General features: G+C 40.8%; 1 protein-coding gene across 1 annotated transcript in view; it reads right to left on the bottom strand.

Annotated features, from left to right (window-relative positions):
* Rock2 (Rho associated coiled-coil containing protein kinase 2) overlaps nucleotides 1-20,793 on the bottom strand; it is a 103,962-nt gene extending 83,169 nt beyond the window's left edge. Inside the window, 1 exon segment of the mRNA XM_059248192.1 lies at nucleotides 20,638-20,793. Within this exon segment, the coding sequence (XP_059104175.1) occupies nucleotides 20,638-20,778 (141 nt within the window). The 5' untranslated portion in view covers nucleotides 20,779-20,793.
* Nucleotides 20,794-21,062: the final 269 nt, after the last annotated feature.

Below are 21,062 nucleotides of genomic sequence, written 5' to 3'. Positions count from 1 at the left end.
TGGACTTCAAATACATGCTAGAGCTCATGTGAACCTTCAAGCACACACGTGCACACACACACAAACACACCAAGTTAATAAACGCTCTTTAAAAAAAAAAACTACATGCTGAGACTATCTGGGAAAGCAATCATCATTTTATATGCATGAGATCAAAAGGAAAATAATGCCTTATGCTATTAAATGCAAACAGCAAGAGGGATGGGCTGGCATCACAGGTTGTTGCCTCATTAACACAGGCCAAAGAGAGAAGGCTGGGGGCTTATATATTACATCTCTTATAATTTTTTAAAATATGCATTGTGGGAGTTTGAATGTAATTGGCCCCCATAATCCCAAAGGTAGTGGCACTATTAGAAGGTGTGGCCCTGAGGAATAGGTGTGGTCTTGTTGGAGAAAGTGTGTCACTGTGGAGGTGGGTTTTGAGGTCTTAAATATGCTCAAGATACTGCCCAGTCTTACAGGCCACTTTCTGTTGCCTTCTGATCAAGATGTAACCAGTACTATGTCTGCCTCCATGCCACCATGCTCCCGCCATGATGACAATAGTCAAATCTCTGAACTGTCAGCCTCCACCTCAATTAAATGTTTTCCTTCATAAGAGCTGCCATAGTCATGGTGGTGTGTCTCCACAGCAACAGAAACCCTAATTAAGACTGGCATGTGATTTTTTTAAAATGTTATTTATATTGCTTTTGAGGTTGTGCTCAATCAAACTGAGTAAGTCTGTCCCTAAGAACATTAGAACACTGTGCCAAGAAGCTGGCATACTCACAGCATCTCAGCATCTGGAGAGACAAAACTTCCAACAACTCCTCCCCCTGCACCCCCCACTCAAAAAAGGGGTAATTTCTTAAAATTATAATATTCTATAACTTTTCTCAGAAAAATGACTATCATAAATCAATTTTGAGCTGGTTTTTCTTAGCTCTAAATTTGGCTTTATTTTTATTATCTGTTCTCCTACTATGGAAATGTCTTAAATATGGAAAACAACTTGTTTTCCAGAAGTCTCCAAACTTCATGGCTTTACAGTCTTTTTTTTTTCAAAATCATATTTTTCTTTATTCTATTTTATTTTATTAATTTACTTTTGAGACAGGTCTTACTATGTAGTCCTAGCTAACCTAAAACTCTATAGACCAGGCTATAAAAATAAAAGAAATAGTTAAATATTTAGGGCTTTATTACTTGTTTTGTCTTTTGAGACAGCATCTCATACAGTCCAATCTGACCTCAAACTTGCTACAGAGCCAAGAATAACTTTGAACTTCTCATCTTCCTACCTCTGCTGAGGTTTACCACTCTCTGCTGATTTTATGTGGTGTGGGAGTTTAAGCCCAGTGCATGCTAGACAAACACTCTACCAAGTCAGCTGCATCCTCTGCACCAACCGTTAGGACTCTAAAGATTCTTTTACTATGCCACCTCAGCATTTCATAAATACTAATTACACACTGGCCAGGAGTGTTTGCAGTTTTATTCACCATAATAACTCAAATATTAAAGAAAAAATCATGCTGCAATTCTACAAGTTATATAATTAGTATCTCAAAAATCAATAAACACAGGCTGGAGATGGCTCAACTATTAAGAGTACTGACTATTCTTTCATAGGACCCAGGTTTGATGTCCAGAACCTACATGGTAGCTCAGAGCCACCTGTAACTCTTGTTCCAGGGGATGCAATATCCTATACTGAACTCCAAGGGCAGCAGGCACACATATGATACACAGACATATTTGCATACAAAACACTCATACACATGTGAAAAAAAATCAATAAACACAATTTTACAAATTCTGTAATTTTTCAAATTTCTACAAGACAATATATACATATTCCTTAATAACCAAAAACTATAGAGTCACCCAGCAAAAAAACTTGATATTAAAAGCACTTCGAAGAGCTAGGTGGTACTGGTGGTGCATGTTTTTAATCCCAGCACTTGGGAAGCAGAGGCAGGCAGATCTCTGGGAGTTCGAGGCCAGCTTGGTCTATAGAGTGAGTTCCAGGACAGCCATTACTGTTACAGAGAATCTCTGTCTCAAAAAACTACACATATACAAAAAGTACTTGAAAGAATAGAAAACATGGGCTTCAGATCAGCTACTGATGAATTGTTTATTTTCTCTAATTTTCTATGGAGAAAATCATTTATTTATTTATTTATTTACTTACTTACTTACTTATTTATTTATTTATTTATTTATTTAGGGTTTTGGTTTGGGGGATAGGGTTTCTCTGTACAGCCCTGACTGTCCTAGAACTTGCTTTGTAGATGGAGATAGCCTCCAACTCATAGAGAGCTGCTTGCCTCTGCCTCCCAAGTGCTGGGATTAAAGACATGAGCCACTATGCCTGGCTGAGAAAATAATTTCAAACATACATTTAAAATTCTAAAGAGTACTCTCAGTATTGCTTGTCATAATCAATAACCTGAAAGCTGCTTTGTATGTAAAATTTCAAAATTGTTTTAAAAATAAGGATTGTATTTACACTTTATTTTTGTTTTCTTTTTGCTGTTTTTTGTTTTTTTGTTTTTTGGGGGTTTTTTGAGACAGGTTTTCTTTGTGTAGTCCTGGCTCTCCTGGAACATGCTCTATAGATCAGGCTGGCCTGAATTCAGAGATCTGCCTGCCTCTGTGCCACCACAAAAGAATGTTTGAATGCTTCTGCTTTTTAAACACAGGCATGATCACAGGATAGACACAGAACACCTTATATCAGGAGCTATAATCTGAAGGAACATACATTCAACTTTAATATTCTAGTTAAGTTTTTTCCTCATGAATTAAGCTGACTCCATAACTGTGACTACCACTATTTTTCACTTTCCTATTCATTAAATGTGAAATATCAAAATTACGTATTTTGGGCTGAGACTGTGTGGTCCAGTTAGTAGAACAGTCGCTTCACAAACACAAAGCCCTAGCTTCAATCTCTAGCGCTGTATATATGGGGCATGATGGCACAGGTCTATAATCCCAAGGCCTGAGGAAGGTAGAGGTGAGAAGAATAAAAGTTCAAGGTCACCCTTTGCTACACTGCAAGTTTAGGCCAGCCTGGGATACATGAAATTTTGTCTCAAAAGGAAAAAAAAAACGTTTAAAAGAAAAAAAAACCTTCAAGGCCATTCTCTATCACAAAGCCAAATTATACATTTGAGGCCAGTGAGCTGGTTTATCCAGTGAAGGCACTGGCCACCAACCTGAAGACCTGAGTTCCATCCCTGGGACTCACACAGTGGAAAGAAGACAACCAACTCCCAAAAGCTGTTCTCTGACTTCCACAAATGCACTGTGGCATGTATGTACCTACACGGGTACACACACACACACTCAAACACTAATGTAAGTTTCTACCTTACTACAAGTAAGTTGTTATACACACTATTTTTAACCTAGGGTAAGGTGCAATGTTAATTTTTTTCATGTACACTTTATCACAATATATTTCTTTTTCTTTTTACATGTATTCTCCCTTTAGGAGTGCAGCAAATTAAGGGAGAGAAGGAGACATAGAGAAGGCAGAGAAGCTGGCTAGCCTTAATTAATCCAATTTGTATGGAGTCCTCAAAGAGAAAATGTGACGGTCCTGGCATCCTTAGATATGTCAGCCTTTTCTACATACACAATTCTGTTTTCTGAAAAGATCTTAAGCATCTGGGTCTGATTTTTTCACTTAGTGCAAGAAAAAATATATTCACAGTGCCTCTCATCTTCTTCCTGAAGACTACCTGCATCACTATTCCAGAAATGCTCCTTTAATGCAAAGTCCTGGCTACCTCAGTCGACCTACCTGAGGAGACCTGACAGGGGTATCTCTACAGGAGGATCTCCATAGAAGGATCCCCAACAGGGGGATATTCACAGAACGATTCCTACAAGAGTATCACCTCAATTAATACTTCAAGAGCTTTTGTAAGAATTTCAACATACGTAAGGTGGTATCTCAGAGTTGTTTTGATTTGCATTTCCCTGATAATTAGGGATGTTGAACAATTCCTTAAATGTCTTTCAGCCATTCAAGTTTCCTCTGTTGAGAATTCTCTGTTTAGTTCTATAGCCCATTTCTTAATTGGACTGTTGGGCATTCTGATGTCTAATTTCTTGAGTTCCTTATATATTCTGGATACCAGTCCTCTGTCAGATGTGGGGTTGGTGAAGATCTTTTCCCATTCTGTAGGCTGTCGCTTTGCCTTGTTGACCACAACAAAAGCTCCACAAAAGCTTCTCAGTTTCAAGAGGTCCCATTGATTGATTGTTTCTCTCAGTGTCTGTGCTACTGGTGTTATATTAGGAAGTGATCTCCTATGCCAATGCGTTCAAGACTACTTCCTACTTTCTCTTCTAGCAGGTTCAGAGTAGCTGGATTTATGTTGAGATCCTTGATCCACTTGGACTTAAGTTTTATGCACAGTGACAGATATGGATCTATTTGCAGCCTTCTACATGTTGATATCCAGTTATGCCAGCACCATTTGTTGAAGATGTTTTTTTTCCATTGTACACTTTTGGCTTCTTTGTCAAAAATTATATGTTCATAGGTATGCGGGAAATGCAAACCAAAACAACTCTGAGATACCACCTTACACCTGTCAGAATGGCTAAGATCAAAAACACTGAAGACACCTTATGCTGGAGAGGATGTGGAGCTAGGGGAACTCTCCTCCACTGCTGGTGGGAATGCAAGCTTGTACAACCACTTTGGAAATCAATATGGCGCTTTCTTAGAAAATTGGGAATCCATCTCCCCCAAGATCCAGCTATACCACTCTTGGGCATATACCCAAGGAATGCTCAATCATACCACAAGAGCACTTGCTCAGCTATGTTCATATCAGCATTGTTTGTAATAGCCAGAACCTGGAAACAACCTAGATGCCCTTCAACTGAAGAATGGATAAATAAAATGTGGTACATATACACAACGGAATACTACTCAGCAGAGAAAAACAATGACATCATGAGGTTTGCAGGCAAATGGATGGATCTAGAAAAAATCATCCTGAGTGAGGTAACTCAGACTCAGAAAGACAAACATGGTATGTACTCACTCATAGGAGGATACTAGATGTGGAACAAGGATGACTGGACTGCTACTCACATCACCGGGGAGGCTACCTGGAAAACAGGACCCCAAGAAAGACACGGGGATCGCCCAATGACGGAGAAATGGATGAGATCTACATGAACAGCCTGGACATCAGTGCGGGTAATGAAGGGCGAGGGTCAAGGGAAAGAGATCTTGGGGGAGCGGGAGATCCCAGCAGGATCAAGAATAGAGAGAGAGAACAAGGAATAGGAGACCATGGTAAATGAAGACCACATGAGAATAGGAAGAAGCAAAGCGCTAGAGAGGCCCACAGAAATCCACAAAGATACCTCCACAACAGACTGCTGGCAATGGTCGAGAGACAGCCCAAACTGACCTACTCTGGTGATGGGATGGCCAAACACCCTAACTGTCGTGCTAGAAACCCCATCCAATGACTGAGGGATCTGGATGCAGAGATCCACGGCTAGGCCCCAGATGGAGCTCCGGGAGTCCAATTAGCGAGAAAGAGGAGGGTTTATATGAGCGAGAATTGTTGAGACCAAGGTTGGATAAAGCACAGGGACAAATAGCCAAACAAATGGAAACACATGAACTATGAACCAATGGCTGAGGGGCCCCCAACTGGATCAGACCCTCTGAATGGGTGAGACAGTTGATTGGCTTGATCTGTTTGGGAGGCATCTAGGCAGTGGGACCGGGTCCTGTGCTCATTGCATGAGTCGGCTGTTTGAAACCTGGGGCTTATACAGGGTCGCTTGGCTTGGCCTGGGAGGAGGGGACTGGACCTGCCTGGACTGAGTCTACCTGGTTGATCTCAGTCCTCGGGGGAGGCTTTGCCCTGGAGGAGGTGGGAATGGGGGGTGGGCTGGGGGGAAGGGGAGGGGGCGGGAGGGGGGAGAACAAGGGAATCCGTGGCTGATATGTAGAACTGAATTGTATTGTAAAATAAAATAAAATAAAAAAAATTTCAACATACCAAAATTCATTTTCAGTAGCTCTTGAAAGAATTAGTTCGCCTGGCGGTAGTGGTGCACGCCTTTAATCCCAGCACTCCAGAGGCAGAGGCAGGAGGGTCTCTGTGAGTTCGAGGCCAGCCTGGGCTACAGAGTGAGTTTCAGGAAAGGCGCAAAGCTACACAGAGAAACCCTGTCTCAAAAAAACCAAAAAAAAAAAAAAAAAAAAAAAAAAAAGAATTAGCTCAAGACAACTATGCTTATAAGACAAATCGCTAAACGGTCTTATTAATTTAAAAAAACCTGGAGCCAAATATTGGGGTAAAAACTGAGAGATCAGAAAAGCAGAAAGAAGCCAGCCATGTTCTTATCACTTGGAAATCCTCAGCCAAAGAAAGCTACTTCCTGTATATCCACACCCATATACCTTTCTGTTCTGCATCTCACTTCCTCTCTCCGCCCAGCTATATCACTTCCTGTCTGTCTGTACAGACCTCCAGATCTCTATGGTTAGTGATGGGATTAAACGCATGTGTCACCATGCCTGGCTCTGTTCCTGGTGTGGCCTTGAACTCACAGAAATCTAGATGGATCTCTACCTCCTGAATGCTAGGATTAAAGGCATGTGCTACCATTACCTGACTTCTATGATTAATATAGTGTCTGGCTTTTTCCTCTGATCTTCAGATAAGCTTTATTAGGGTGTACAATATATTGAGGACACAATATATCACCACATATGCTACTGTATTTTATATGTTTAAGATATTATACCTCCCACACGCACACACACAAACCAAGGTAGTGTAATGGCACAGTCCTTTAAATACAGCACTTGGGAGGAAGAGGATATCTGAGTAGTAGTCGTCTCAAAAAAAAAAAAAAAAAAAAACTACAACCAAAAATAATTTTAATTTATCTTTAACATAAATTTAACATGAAAGAAAAATCTAAATAAAGAATTCTTTGCTAAAATTTCCCTCTGATTCTTAATAAAGCCAAGGGTTATATTTAATGAAAACTTGAAACAATTACAATCATCTAAGCTAAAGCTAAAAGGGTAAACTGGAATTTCAATAAATGCAAGTGTGGCTTCTAGATTAAGAAATGCTTAATACTAATGCAAAATACTAATGTCCTATGCAGATAGAGAATCCTCAAATAAGGCAGTATCTGAGAAAAACCCTCTATCTTGAAAAGACCCCAAAATGTGCAGATACTATAACCCCACAAATCAGCACACAATGCCACCTGCAAACAAGAAGAGCTGTGTAATCTGTAGACTAATTTGCACAGTCTTCAATGATAAAGACAAAGACAATGAACAGTTATGTCCCGGCAGGTGCCATTCTACAGGAGACTAGTTACTAAAGTAACAGAAGAAGTGTTTCGATCTTTACGTAGAAAACAAAGGTACAGCACTCTACCTGGGTCAATACGACAGAATGTGTATCGTCTTACTCCTAACACAGTTTAAATAAAATTAAAAAGTGAACCCGAAACAGAATCAAATGAGTGGAAAGGTCATGCTTATCCCAAGTCCTCAACATGTGTTGTTTAAAAATAACTAAACAAACTATGTTGGTACGGGCCTGTAATCCTAGCCCTGGGGAGGCTAAGGCAGAAGGAAAGACAATTTGGGGCCAGCCTGGGCTACAACATGAAACCCTGTCTCAAAAAAGAGAGAGAGAAAGAGAAAAGAGAATGGAAAGAGCCCAATCAGTTGGGTCTACCTTTTGAGTACTTGAATTTACACAGTTCAACAAGATTTGTTCATTATTCGGAAGTAAAAGGTTCTACAACAAAGTTGATTAAAAACAAAAAAACGGACTGGAGAGGTGGCTCAGGGATTAAGAGCACTGAGTGCTCTTCCAGAGGACCCGAGTTCAATTCCCAGCACCCACATGGCAGCTCATACCTGTCTGTAACTTCAGATTCAGAGGACACCAATAAAAAAAAAATGAAAAACAAAACAAAAAAAAACTTTCTTCATTATTTGATTAGCATCTCTTTCCATAAAAACAACTTAAATATATTGATTCAAACTAGACCACATTCACAGCACACTAGTAAAATTCAGAAGAAAAAGTAAGCAAGACATGGTAGAGCATGCCTGTTGTCCTGGCTGTACCAGGGCTGAGGCCAGAGGATAACTTGAGCCCAGGAGTTCATAGGCAACAGAGTAAGAAACTTTTTTTCTTTTTAAAGAAAGAACACAACTGAAATTCACTTGTTACTAGTAAAGTGTACTACAAGTACTATCATTTACTGATGGAAAGAATGTGAAATTGCATAGCCATTCTAGAAAATACTGGCAGTTTCTCAAAATTAAGCATAAGCTACCACATGACTCTACAATCTCACTCTTTGGAATCTATCCAAGAGAAATAAAAACATGTCCTCACATATTATAAATCCATAAACAAAATGTAATATATAGTTCATGCAATAACATTCAGCAATAATAAAGAACAAAATACTAACACATGCTACAATACAAATGAACCTCATAACATTATGCTGGGGAAAGAAGCCAGAGCCAATGACAGCATATGTGTGCGGTGGTTTAAAAAAGAAGTGTCCCTCACAAGTGTGGGTATTTGAACAACCCCAGGTGGTAGTGCTGTTTGGGGAAGCTGTAAACCTTTAGGAGGTGCAGCCTTGCTGGAGGAAGTATGTTACTGGAGTAGGCTTTGAGAGTAAAAAGCCTCCCTCACTTCCAGTTTGCTGACACTACCTGCTTGTGGTTGGGGAGATGAGCTCTCTCGCCTTCCTGTCTCTGCTTCCACTCCTGCCGCTTACCGCTACACCACCTCGCCATGATGGGCTCTTATTCCCTGGGACTGTAAGCCAAAATAAACTTTCTTCTACAAGGTGCCTTGGCTGTAGCGTTTTATCACAGCGACAGAAAAGTAACTAACAGACTATATGATACCATTTATGTAGAACTTACAAAAAAGATAAACTTATAGAAGCAGATCTGGAGATGGGACTGGAGTCAGGAGTGACTGAGAACCTACACAATACAATTTTACGGGTAATGAGAACATGCTGTGGTGACAGTTTAATTAAATTACAAACTTAAAATGTATTAATTTATAGGATATAAAGTATACCTCAATGAAGCTGATGAGCCAGGTGTAGTAACACACTCTTTTATTCCCAGCACTCAGGAGGCACAGGCAGGTGGGTTGAGTTCAAGCCTGGTCTATATAGCAAGTGCCAGGACAGCCAGAGTTACATAATAGAGACCCTGTCCTGCTGTGGGATGGTCTGTATGTCAAATGTGTTGCTGATTGGTCAATAAATAAATCACTGATTGGCCAGTAGCCAGGAAGGAAGTATAGGCAGGACTAACAGAGAGGAGAACTGAGAGAACAGGAAGCTGGGTGAGGGAAACACTGCCAGCCGCCACCATGACAAGCCGCATGTGAAGACGCCGGTAAGCCATGAGCCACATGGCAAGGTATAGATTTATGGAAATGGATTAATTTAAGCTGTAAGAACAGTTAGCAAGAAGCCTGCCAAGGCCATACAGTTTGTAAACAATGTAAGTCTCTGTGTTTACTCGGTCGGGTCCGAGAGGCTGTAGGACTGGCGGGTGATAGAAGTTTGTCCTGACTGTGGGCAAGGCAGGAAAACTCTAGCTACACTGTCCCAAACAAAACAAAACAAAAAAGCTTGATGAAAATAAAAAGCTAATAAACAATCAGCCAGAGTTTGGTTTCAGACCTAGTCTAAGAACAATAAGAGATAGAAGCATGCACACTGTCTATACCTGCAAATTATATTTATATATCTAACCAATTATTAGGAAGGATTTATAAGCAAATACAGTATTATATATTATTCCCTTTCTCTAACTGCACACCACCAGAAGATATATAATAACTCTAACTCAAATTTATTTCTGTAACTACTGTAAATACAGCATACGCATTTACATTTATTAGAAAAAGAAATATTATAAACATTAGTTAAAAGCCAAATAAAAACATTAGTAATCATGGAGTTGGCAAAATGGTTCAGTATGTGAAAGTACTGCTGCCATGTCTGATACCCTGAGTTGAATCCCTTAGGAGGAGAAGAGACTCCCACAAATTGTCCTCTGACTTCCTAATGGCATGTACATACCCACAAACACACACAAATAAATGTAACATGTAATAACAGTTGTTCTAAAATAATAGTAAACAGATTGCTGTCTTAAAGTTTTTTTTGTAAGGACATCTGAATTTTTTTTCCCGTTTTTTCAAGATAAGTTCTCTCTGTGTAGCCCTAGCTACAGAGATCTGTCTGTCTCTACCTCCCGAGTGCTGGGAGACATCTGGTTTCTTGATCAAAATCTTTCATGCCCTTTGAGACTTTTTTTTTCAATTTTGTTAATAAGCAAATATCGCTTTATTACTAAGAGCCAATATGCTCTTTAAAGGGTTAACCTGAAAGACACCACCAGCATCTCACCTGTTCTTGAACATGAACGCTGACTTAACCCAGGAATCACCTGACTCCACAGGGAACTAGATGTGATTAACTAGAAGCTAGTGCAGGGAACAGATGACAAATGATTAAAGGCTGTTCAGACCACATGGTGTCTTTACTTCACATAGAACACAGAATAGGATTAGTTTTTATTTCTCTAGACACAGTTTCAGTACAACCTAGAAAATGCCTACATGACTATTTACTTTTCCTACAAGACCAACAGTTCCACCTGACCAAACCTGGATCCTCTCAGCATACAGATGTCTGCCTACCTTCCTTCTTATGGATAGACCAGAGCCAAACGACAGGAACATATCAAAATGTTTACTTGGGGTCACTTCTAGAGGGAATACACCTCTAAAGATATCACTTCTATTACTTAAAACTGAATTACTGTTTAATTCAACAAATAGCTAAAGAACATAACAGAAAGACAAAAGCATCTACATACCCTAACAGTTTACATTCTATGCATTAAATAAAAATAAACTCACAAGCAAAGTGCCATCCCCTATGCCCATAGCCCCAAGCACTCAAGAGGCTGAGGCAGGAGGTTCATGAGTTCAGGGACAGCCTGAGCTAGAAAGGGAGTTCTAGACTAGTCAGCTACATGGTGAGCTCTTGTGTTCAACAACAATAGTAAGTAACCACAAAGGCCAGGAAGTATTAAAAAAAAAAAAAAATACTTTAATACTGTAAGAATTCCTCAGCAAAATGACCCAAGCATTAAAGTACGCTTGCTTCTATCAAAAGAAGGTAACTAACCTCAATAATGAAGTATGAGAAACTAGTTCCCAGCCGGGCAGTGGTGGCGCACGCCTTTACGCCTTTAATCCCAGCACTCGGGAGGCAGAGCCAGGCGGATCTCTGTGAGTTCGAGGCCAGCCTGGGCTACCAAGTGAGTCCCAGGAAAGGCGCAAAGCTACACAGAGAAACCCTGTCTCGAAAAACAAAAAAAAAAAAAAAAAAAAAGAAACTAGTTCCCAATTTATAATCCCTTAAATTTTCTATCACTTATATTGTAACTAAAATTGCTCAAAAATCTTCTGCCGAATAAAGTAAACTAGGGTATTAAATATAAAATGATCAATTGTAAAGCACTTCTAGTACCTGGAAAACAAGCCATAAAGTCCCCTTGAACTTAGAAATATTCTTCAAGAGTTAACACCAAGGAACCAAAAAGCAATCCTAACATCCCAGAGAAAGAAAAAGAGAATATGAGAATGGGGAGAACAGAACATTTTCCAAAAAGGTAAATGAAGGTCATTTATAACAAGCCAACTGCAGACCTGCCCAAGAACATCTACATAATGTAATCATACCTTGAAGAAGCTGGAAAGCACAGCAAGGACAGCAGCTCCCAGCAAGGGTACAGGATAAAGACAGGCAGCCACCATGACTTGATTCTAACTTGCATATTAAGCTCCATATAATAAACAAGCTCACTAATGGTAAGTGTCCTTTTGTGGATTGTGGGTTTTGTTTTTTTACACTTACTGTATATGTGCCACAGTGCACACGTAGAGATCAGAAGACAACTTGTGGGAGTCAATTCCTTTTTGTCTACCATGTGGGTTCCAGTGATCAAACTCAAGGTCACCAGGCTTGGCAGCAAGGACCAACTGAGGCACCCCACCAACCCTCTGGATTTTCCATGACATGTCATCCTGGGCCATCAACTTGATCTTCCCCAATAAACCTCATCACAAACAGCAAGTACAGAATAATTTTAAGTATAAGATGCTTCCTGTCTTACCAGCCATTTCCAGAGAAAAACTAAAAAGAAATGGGTTTTAAATAAAGCTTGATTAGACAACATAACCACGACTAAGGACTTGAAGATGATTATTAAGAAAACACAAAAGTCTATTAGTAAACTGATTTTCAGCAAAGATGCTAAAGCAACTCAGCAAAAAAGGAAAAACAATTTTCTCAAAAAAAAAAAAAAAAAAAAAAAAAAAAAAAAAAAGCTGAGTAGTCTGAGGTAACTAGATAGTTCCGTGAAGGAAAAGAAAATCAGCCTCAATTCCTAACGTGCACCACACACTAAACACGGTGAAATGTACCATAGACCTATATATAAATGTTAAATCATACAGCTTCTAGAATAAAAGCAAAAGAGTATTTCCATGCCATAAGGCTAGGTAACAATTACTTGGACAGAAAAAGCAGTAACCTTTTTGAACTGGTTAAAAACATACATACCACAGACTGAGAAAAAAACATTCACAAAACAAATTTCACAGCATTCCCTTTATACACAAAATCATTTCTATGTCTAGCACATAAAAACGTGTATGATGACAGTCCAACTTTTCAAAAGGGCAGATGATTCACTCACACACACACACACACACACACACACACACACACAAATAGCCAGTATGTATGGTAGTCATCAGGGATATGCACATTACGATACAATGAGCTACCACTACCCACCAAAGGATTTTTTTTTTTTAATGTTAGGGAATACGCAGAACAACTGGAATCCTCCCTCGTGTGTTGTTGGCACAAGTGTAAAATAATGTAACCATTTAAAAAAGATCTGGCCATTTCCTAAACAGCAAATATACATATACCCTGGGAGACAGCAATTCTACCTCAATATCAACACGAGAAATAAAAAATAAACCTTACAAAGGCTTAGCACTAATCGAAATTTTTATTTTATTTTATTCTATTATTACTATTTTTTTTGTTTTGTTTTTCAAGACAGGGTTTCTCTGTGTAACAGTCCTGGCTGTCCTGTAACTCACTCTGTAGACTAGGCTGGCCTTGAACTCACAGAGATCCACCTGTCTCTGCCCGCCCCCCCCCCCTCCAAGTGCTGGGATTAAAGGTGTGTGCCACTACCATCCGGCCTCACAATTTTTTTTAAAAGGCAGGATCTCGCTATGTAGCTGTGGTTGGCCTGGAACTCAATGTTTAGACCAAGCTGGCCTCAAAGTCATAGAGCTCTGCCAGCCTCTACCTCCCGAGTGCTGGGATTAAAGGCGTGCACCACCATACCCCAGTTTATAACATTTATTAAATTCTTTTAGAATATATTATAAATTCATAATATTTATATCACAATATTATTAAATTTAAAATCTGTGTTTTAATGTTTATATTATTGACTATTATATTAATAAATTTTAATGTTATATAAATCTTATAAATGTAAATTTATAATATTATGTTTATGTAATATATATAAATTTATAATATTTATTAAAAACCAAACCAGAAGTAGACGTGGTAGACCATACCTGTAACCCTAGCATTCAGGTAGCCGAGGCAGGAGAATCACAAATTTGAGCCCTGCCTAGGCTAATTAGCTAGACTCTTTCTCAATAAAACTAACAGCCCTGTTAGTTAACAAAAAATAGCTGAATGATTGTGATTTATATATACAACAAATTTTAATCTGCAATAAAGAGATATCATGCTAGTACACAAAATACCATGCATCAATCTCAAAACATCTGCTAAGGTACAGAAGCCAGACAAAGCCAAGAAAGCATGTACTACACAATCTCATTTGTATCAAGTACTAGAAAAGATAAAAGTTTAGTTCAAAAACAAAATATATCACACTCAAAAACAAAAAATATCACACAAACAGAGGGAGGGGATGGATGTGAAGTTGGTTGAAAAGGTACTTGGGTTGGTAATAATGCTCTGTATTTTTAAAGATTTGAATCACAGTACATTTTTTTCAAAATCATCTATGTATATTTAAGACTTGTGCACTTCACTTTATGCAAATTTAATCTTTTTTTTCCTCCTTATTTTGGTTTTGTAGGTAGCTCAGGCTGGCCCTTCTCACCATGTAGCTGTTGTCAGCCTTGAACTCATAACAGTCCTCCTGCTTCATCCTCTGACCAGCTGAATTCTGACCTAACGAAATACATGCTGAAATATAAGGACCTACATTAAGCCTCTAACTTAGAGCAGACCAAAACCAAGAGCTGTAGTGGTAAATGGGTAAAGAGATAATTGAGAAGATTTGGTAAAGGAGGAATTGAGAAGATTCGGTAAAGTGGTACATAGCTGTCCATTGTCAATGTTTACAACTCCATTCCCAATACAAGTTTGTGGAAACGAGTCAAATGAGTTCCAGGAACCCATAACAGTGAAACATACAAAACTATCCAAATATCCTTCAAATAGGGTGGTGCTGTGGAACAATCTTTGTACACTGTAAATATGTATTACTCTCATTGGTTAATAAAAGAGCTGACTGGCCTATAGCTGGGCAGGAAGAGATCAGGCAGGAGAGCCAGACTAGGTGGATGCTGGGAAGAAGGGCAGAGTCTCCAGAGTCTAGAGCAAGAGGCAGAGGAAGCAAGAGATGTACACGATGTACTGAGATAAGGTACCAGGCCATGTGGTAGAACACAGATTAAAAATAAGGATTAATTTAAGTTGTAAGATCTGGTTAGTAACAAGACTAAGCTATTGGCTGATCATTTATAATTAATATTAAGTGTCTGTGTGGTTATTTGGGAGTGACCTGCAGTCCTAATGGAAAAACTCCATCTACAGAGTGGAGCTACACTTTAACTTATTATGGCAATGAAAATGAATTAAACCACAGGTGAGACAGCTCTCAGAATCACACAACTGAAAACCAGAGTCAGAATGAGAACATACAGGCTGAGGATAGCTCAGTGTAGACACCTTGCCCAGCATGTGTGATGTCCTAGCTTCAACCCCCAACACTCACCATAAAGCAAAAATGGAAATATAGAAATGGTAACATAAGTTTAGAAGACAAGCAAAACTAAGTAGTATTATTTAGAGATACCCATAAAGTAGTAATCTAAAAGGTGGAGCACAGAACAATCAAGCTCAAGAACTGTGGAAAAGAAGAAACAAGGGCTGAATCCACCAACAACACTGCTGGAAGTGACTATGATGTAAGATGCTTCAAAATTCACATTTTCATGCTATATCTTTTAATACTGACCAATTCAATAGGGAAAGTAACGTTCAGCAAAAATAAAATATTCAGGCCTTAACAATGATTGTTCTTTTGTATTTGTTTGTGGCAGGGTCATAACATGTATACCTAGCTGACCTGGCACTTGTTATATAACCCAGGCTGGCCTCAAACTCACTACAATCCTCCTGCCCTCAGGCACCAGAATGCTGGGATTTCAAGCATGCACCATCTTATCCAGGTTTGCACTATTCTTTGGAACTATTCAAGGGCACACACGTACGCAGTTACGTTTCCTTAGTTTGTGTACACTACCAGCCTTACTCTGGGGCCAAGATTCTTCAAACTACAGATTTTTTTTTTTTTAACTTTAAATGGTAATACAGTACACATGCTGTAAATTCCCTAGAACCTTCTTGGGGATATGACAGCATCCTGAAACCAAGGTACTAATATTTCTCCAGTGAAATCCATCATTATTTACAAAAGAGCAGTGCACAGACTGCAAACTCTCTAAAAAAAGGACCGGTTCAGAAGCTGCCATTAAATAAATAAGTTTTAGTAAGAATTTACTTTCAGAGCTGTTTATGTACCAAAATTATAGTTAAAGGATTATGGACCTAAACCTAAAAAGAGGTTCAACTTGTTCTAAACAGTAAATTTCACATACCACTAAAAGCCAATTCATTTTCTTGACGGTTTGCAAGTTTTAGGGACAGTGAAATGGCCCAGTAAGCAGGAAAAAGCACACTGCCTAGCCTAACAAACCTGAGTTAGATCTCAACACTCAAACAGTAGGAGAGAACCAAGTCCTCAAGAGTTTTCCTCAGGTCTCCACACACTGCTCACCAAAAAAAAAAATGTTAAAAACAACAAAAATGGCCGGGCGATGGTGGCGCACGCCTTTAATCCCAGCACTCGGGAGGCAGAGCCAGGCGGATCTCTGTGAGTTCAAGGCCAGCCTGGGCTACCAAGTGAGTTCCAGGAAAGGCGCAAAGCTACACAGAGAAACCCTGTCTTGAAAAACCAAAAAAAAAAAAAAAAAAAAAATGTAAGTTTTAAATTAATCTGTATATTCTAAATGTCCACCTCTACTTCATAAATAAACGTACAAAATAATTTTTCATCTTTTATTCTATTTAATTTTTAATCACATCTTTCAGTCATTACTTGTAGGGAGGAGTGAACACATGTAATTGTATTTTAATTGTGTGAAGGGCCAGCACTAAATGGAATGATCCTAAGCACTGTGATACGTATTTTCATGGAGCTGGAGCCATAGTCCAGAGGCAGATACTCACCTAGCATGTGTAAGGCTTTGAGGTCAATACTCAGAACTACCAAAAATAAAATTTCGGTACAGTAATATTTTCATATCGTTGGCAGGTACCAGTTCTAATTAGGTGTTTGGGGGCCAGCCAGATGGCTCAGCAGTTACAGGCACTTGCTGCCAAGCCTGACAGCTTTAGTTTGATTACTGGAATCCCCATGGTCGAAGGAGAGAACTGACTCCTACAAACTGTCCTCTGACCTCCATACCTGTGCCATGACACACAACACCCCACCTAAAAAACACAACCAATAAATAAAACATAAAGTTAAACAGTTTCAATGGGTATTTTGTTTTTCAACCCACTGAAATTGTAAATAAATATCTGATCACCTTTACTCATTCACAAAAACCTAGGTACTACAGGTTACTATGACTTCATACTCTCTAAAAGAACAAAATAAAATCCCAAAGCACAAACCTTAAGACCTTTCTCCAGCACATCTGTTAGTTAACTAAAACACAGCTGGCAAGCAAGGATTCCCGACAGCACAACACACATATTTTTCCCAAAGGTTTCAAACACTACAAAAGAGTTATCACCTAAGGTCCTCCCTTAAAAATATTTCAACACTGACCTTCAAAAGAGGCTCCATGAATAAAGGTACTTCCCATCAAGCCTGACAATCCCATGACCTGAGTTTGGTCCCTAGAACCCACATGATAGGAAGTGAGAACTGACTCCAACAAGTGGTCCTCTGACCTCCACACGGGTGCCATGGCAGGGTACACACCCTCAAACACACACAAAATAAATGTTTTGTTTTTTAAATTACAGAAGCAAATCTCTCTGAAAACTATTTTTATATAATACCAACCAGCTCACAATCTGCAGCTTCAAAAGAGCTGCTGATTTTAGAGCCAAATAAAGCAACTAGCCTCTGAAAGAAACAAGATAATTTAGTCTGTACCCTGATAGTGTCCTGGAATCCAGCCCTATAGATTCACAGCAGTGATTAGTACTCATGATGTCAAACTCAAAATGATAATAGCAGGCAACTGGAACATTACAGAAAATTCTAGTATACTTTATCATCTCTTGCCATTTTTAGCAATATAAAGCTTTCAATGGTACTTTCTAGGGTTCTGAATATAGTAACCAAATTCCATACTGTGTTTGTATCAGACTATTACAAATATTTTTTCTAGGCTGGGCAGTGGTGGTGCCTGCCTTTAACCCCAGCACATGGGAGGCAGAGTCAGGCCTATCTCTGTGAGTTCAAAACCAGCCTGGTGTACTGAGCAAGTTCCAGGACACCAAAGCTACACAACAAAAGCCTGTCTCAAAACACACACACACACACACACACACACACACACACACACAAAGATCTATTTTCTAGAATAAAACCAAAAGAAAAGCAATGTTAAGAAAAGCAATAATTAACTGTGAAATAAAGCTCATAGTACTATTTCAAATCTTCAAAGCGGTAACAGCTATTATTTCATGAGCATTTTTTTATAATACTGGCTTAAAGACTAATTTACAGAGGTACAATGTGGAGAGATGAAAAGGCTGTGAGGATGAATGAAGTGATGGTTGGCACAATGTGAATGTACTTACCATCACCCAACTGTGTACTTAAACACGGTTTAAGTAGAAAATTTCATGTATACTACTACCACAATTAAAATGTTACTTTGTCTTAGTCAGAGTTACCACTGCTGTGATGAAACACCATGATGATAGCAACTTGGGAAGGAAAGGGTTTATGTGGCTTACACTTCCATACACTGTTCATCATCAAAGGAAGTCAGGACAGGAACTCAAACAGGGCAGGAACCTGGAGGCAGGAGCTGATGCAGAGGCCATGGAGGGGCACTGCTTACTGGCTTGCTCCCCATGGCTTGCTCAGCCTGCTTTCTTATAGAACCCAGGACCACCAGCCCAGGGATGGCACCACCCACAATGGGCTGGGCCCTCCCCCATCAGTCACTAACTAAGAAAATGCCTTACAGCTGGATCTTATGGTGACATTTTTCTCAGTTGAGGTTCCCTCCTTTCAGATGACTCTAGTTTGTGCCAAGCTGACATAAAACTAGGCAGCACATAACTCACTCTGGTATTTCATGATAAAATATATGTAACAGATACAATTACTGTAACTTTAGTGATGTTTCTGACTTCTATCATATACAAGAGAGGCACCAAGAACCCATTCCTAAGGTATAAAGGGCACATTTTGACTTAGTAACACTTGCTGCACTCCAGAGTCATACCTGTACTGATTCTCAATGACATGTCATCAACTAAAAGCAGCAGTGAGCTTGCTGTCATGTCAGTACCTGGTGTCAACCCTCCTAACAGTGATATGCCGCCTTAACAAATGTGGTCTTGACTGCATTAAACACTCAAGGAAGGAGCTAAACTGTTCCTGACCACGTCAACAATTCAGGAAATATTTTAATAAAACAAAATGGCCATGTCAACAGGTATAAACAGCTTAGTTCCAAGCTCAGAATAACCCTAGTAATAATGAGTAACATCACTAACAAGAAACGAATGTGAAATGTGAAACATTTCTATGTGGGATTGAGGATGAACCTGGTGAATCCTTGAGACTTACAGACACTATTTTTAATCGAACTTTCTAGGCCAGGATCAAAGCTTTGCTAGCAAAATACCCAAGTGAAAATGCTGGCAGTGATGCCACTAATCCTACTCTGAACTAAAGAATTCCAAAAACTGTCCCACAAGAACACACGAACCCACTACCAAGCAAAAGAAATACCCCCTAGAGCCAAAATCTCTACACTCTACATATCTGATAGAAAGATATCCATCCACTCTCTAGTCGGTTCCTGCACTGTGGCCAAACAGGACTGAGTCACTGCAAGTGTTTCCAGAAACCTCAAAGGACAACCAACGGCCTCAGAAGAAAAGTTAGTCAGTGGAAAGGGAGGAGACAGTTTTTCTCATCACAGAGTCAATAGGCTTCTCCTAGCAGGGCCCAGAACTGGCATGCTTTTTGGCACAGAATGCCTGATCACCCTCCCTAATTCTAGCCCTCCAGAGCTAATAGCCAGAGTATCATCTTCGACTTCTCCTCCTCAGGATACATGTCCACACCACTTTTTTCCCATAAATGCATCTCTAGCTGCACACTAACAAAATGTGTTTGCCAAACTTAATTGCTTCCCCCAAGACCAGAAATATGCCAGCGTTCTATGAGGCGTTTATTGTAAAACATGTTTCTTTTCTTAATCAAGCTCCAGTCTTAATCAATCTAGCAGCCTTCCCGAGACTGTTAATTTAGATTTCGGAATGCTATGGGAAAGACAAGATGAAGGGGAGAGAGTTATCCCATTCTACAATTCAGACTCGTTTCTTGGCTTCGGAGCAACAATCTCCGGAAATTTAATTTACATAAATTCAAATGCACTAAATAGCTACTATGGAATGTCCAAGAGCAACTGGAAACAGCAAACTTGAGCTGTGCCTTCCCAGATTCCTGACGAGGAGGACCGAGGGCGGGCAGCTCTTTGTCATGGACCCCAGGTGGCAACTCCCAACAGGGAGCGCATCGGGTTTCTTTCTCCCTCGATTTCACCCTAGCTCCCACGCCGCGTGACACTTTCAAACGGGCTAGTCTGGGGGTAGGAAGCACAGCCAACCCTCCACCTTTCCGCCCTAAACCGACCGGGTAGGCGGGAAGGAGCCCAGGGGTGTTTCCTCCCGGCGCGCTCCAAGAAAGGGGGCGGCCGGGATGACACCCGCTCCCGTGGGAGGTGGACCGGAGGAATCCCAGGTGGGGTCTCCACTCCGGAACCTGACGCTCCAGCCCCCCGAGCAGCCGGAAGCTGGGCGGGTGTGCCAAGGGAGAGGGGGGCGGGGGGCCAGGCAGGGCGGGCAGCTCCCTCCTTAGCCGGCACCTACCAGCAAGCTCTCCACGTTGATGGGCGAGCGAGGGTCTCGGATGAGCGCCTCCAGCTTCCTCTGGCGGCTCGCGCCCGCCCCGTCCCCCGGCGCGGCCTCAGGGGCGCCGGGCATTTTCCCCGTCGGCGGGGGCCGGCTCATGCCGCTTCGCGGGGCCTAGCGCCGCCCGCGGAAACCTTCCGCCCGGGCCCGCCGCGCGCCGCTGTCTACGAGGAGCCGCCCGGCCCGACCCGACCCGGCGGGGTAGCAGCGAGAGGCACACACGGGCGTCCCCGCCCCTCCGCCGCACGCGCGCCGCCCGGCCCGTCGCGAGCTCGCCAGGACCCGGCGGGCGGGCGGGAGCGGGGAAGGGGCGCCCGCGCCGCGCCGCGCCGCGCTGCCCCGCCCTCGGGGCTCGGGCCGCTAGGGCCGCCGCCCGGCCGCCC

This window comes from Peromyscus eremicus, chromosome 22 (genome assembly GCF_949786415.1).
Source record: "Peromyscus eremicus chromosome 22, PerEre_H2_v1, whole genome shotgun sequence".
In the NCBI taxonomy this organism is placed as follows: Eukaryota; Metazoa; Chordata; class Mammalia; order Rodentia; family Cricetidae; genus Peromyscus; species Peromyscus eremicus.
This window is presented reverse-complemented; position numbering and strand designations above follow the sequence as displayed.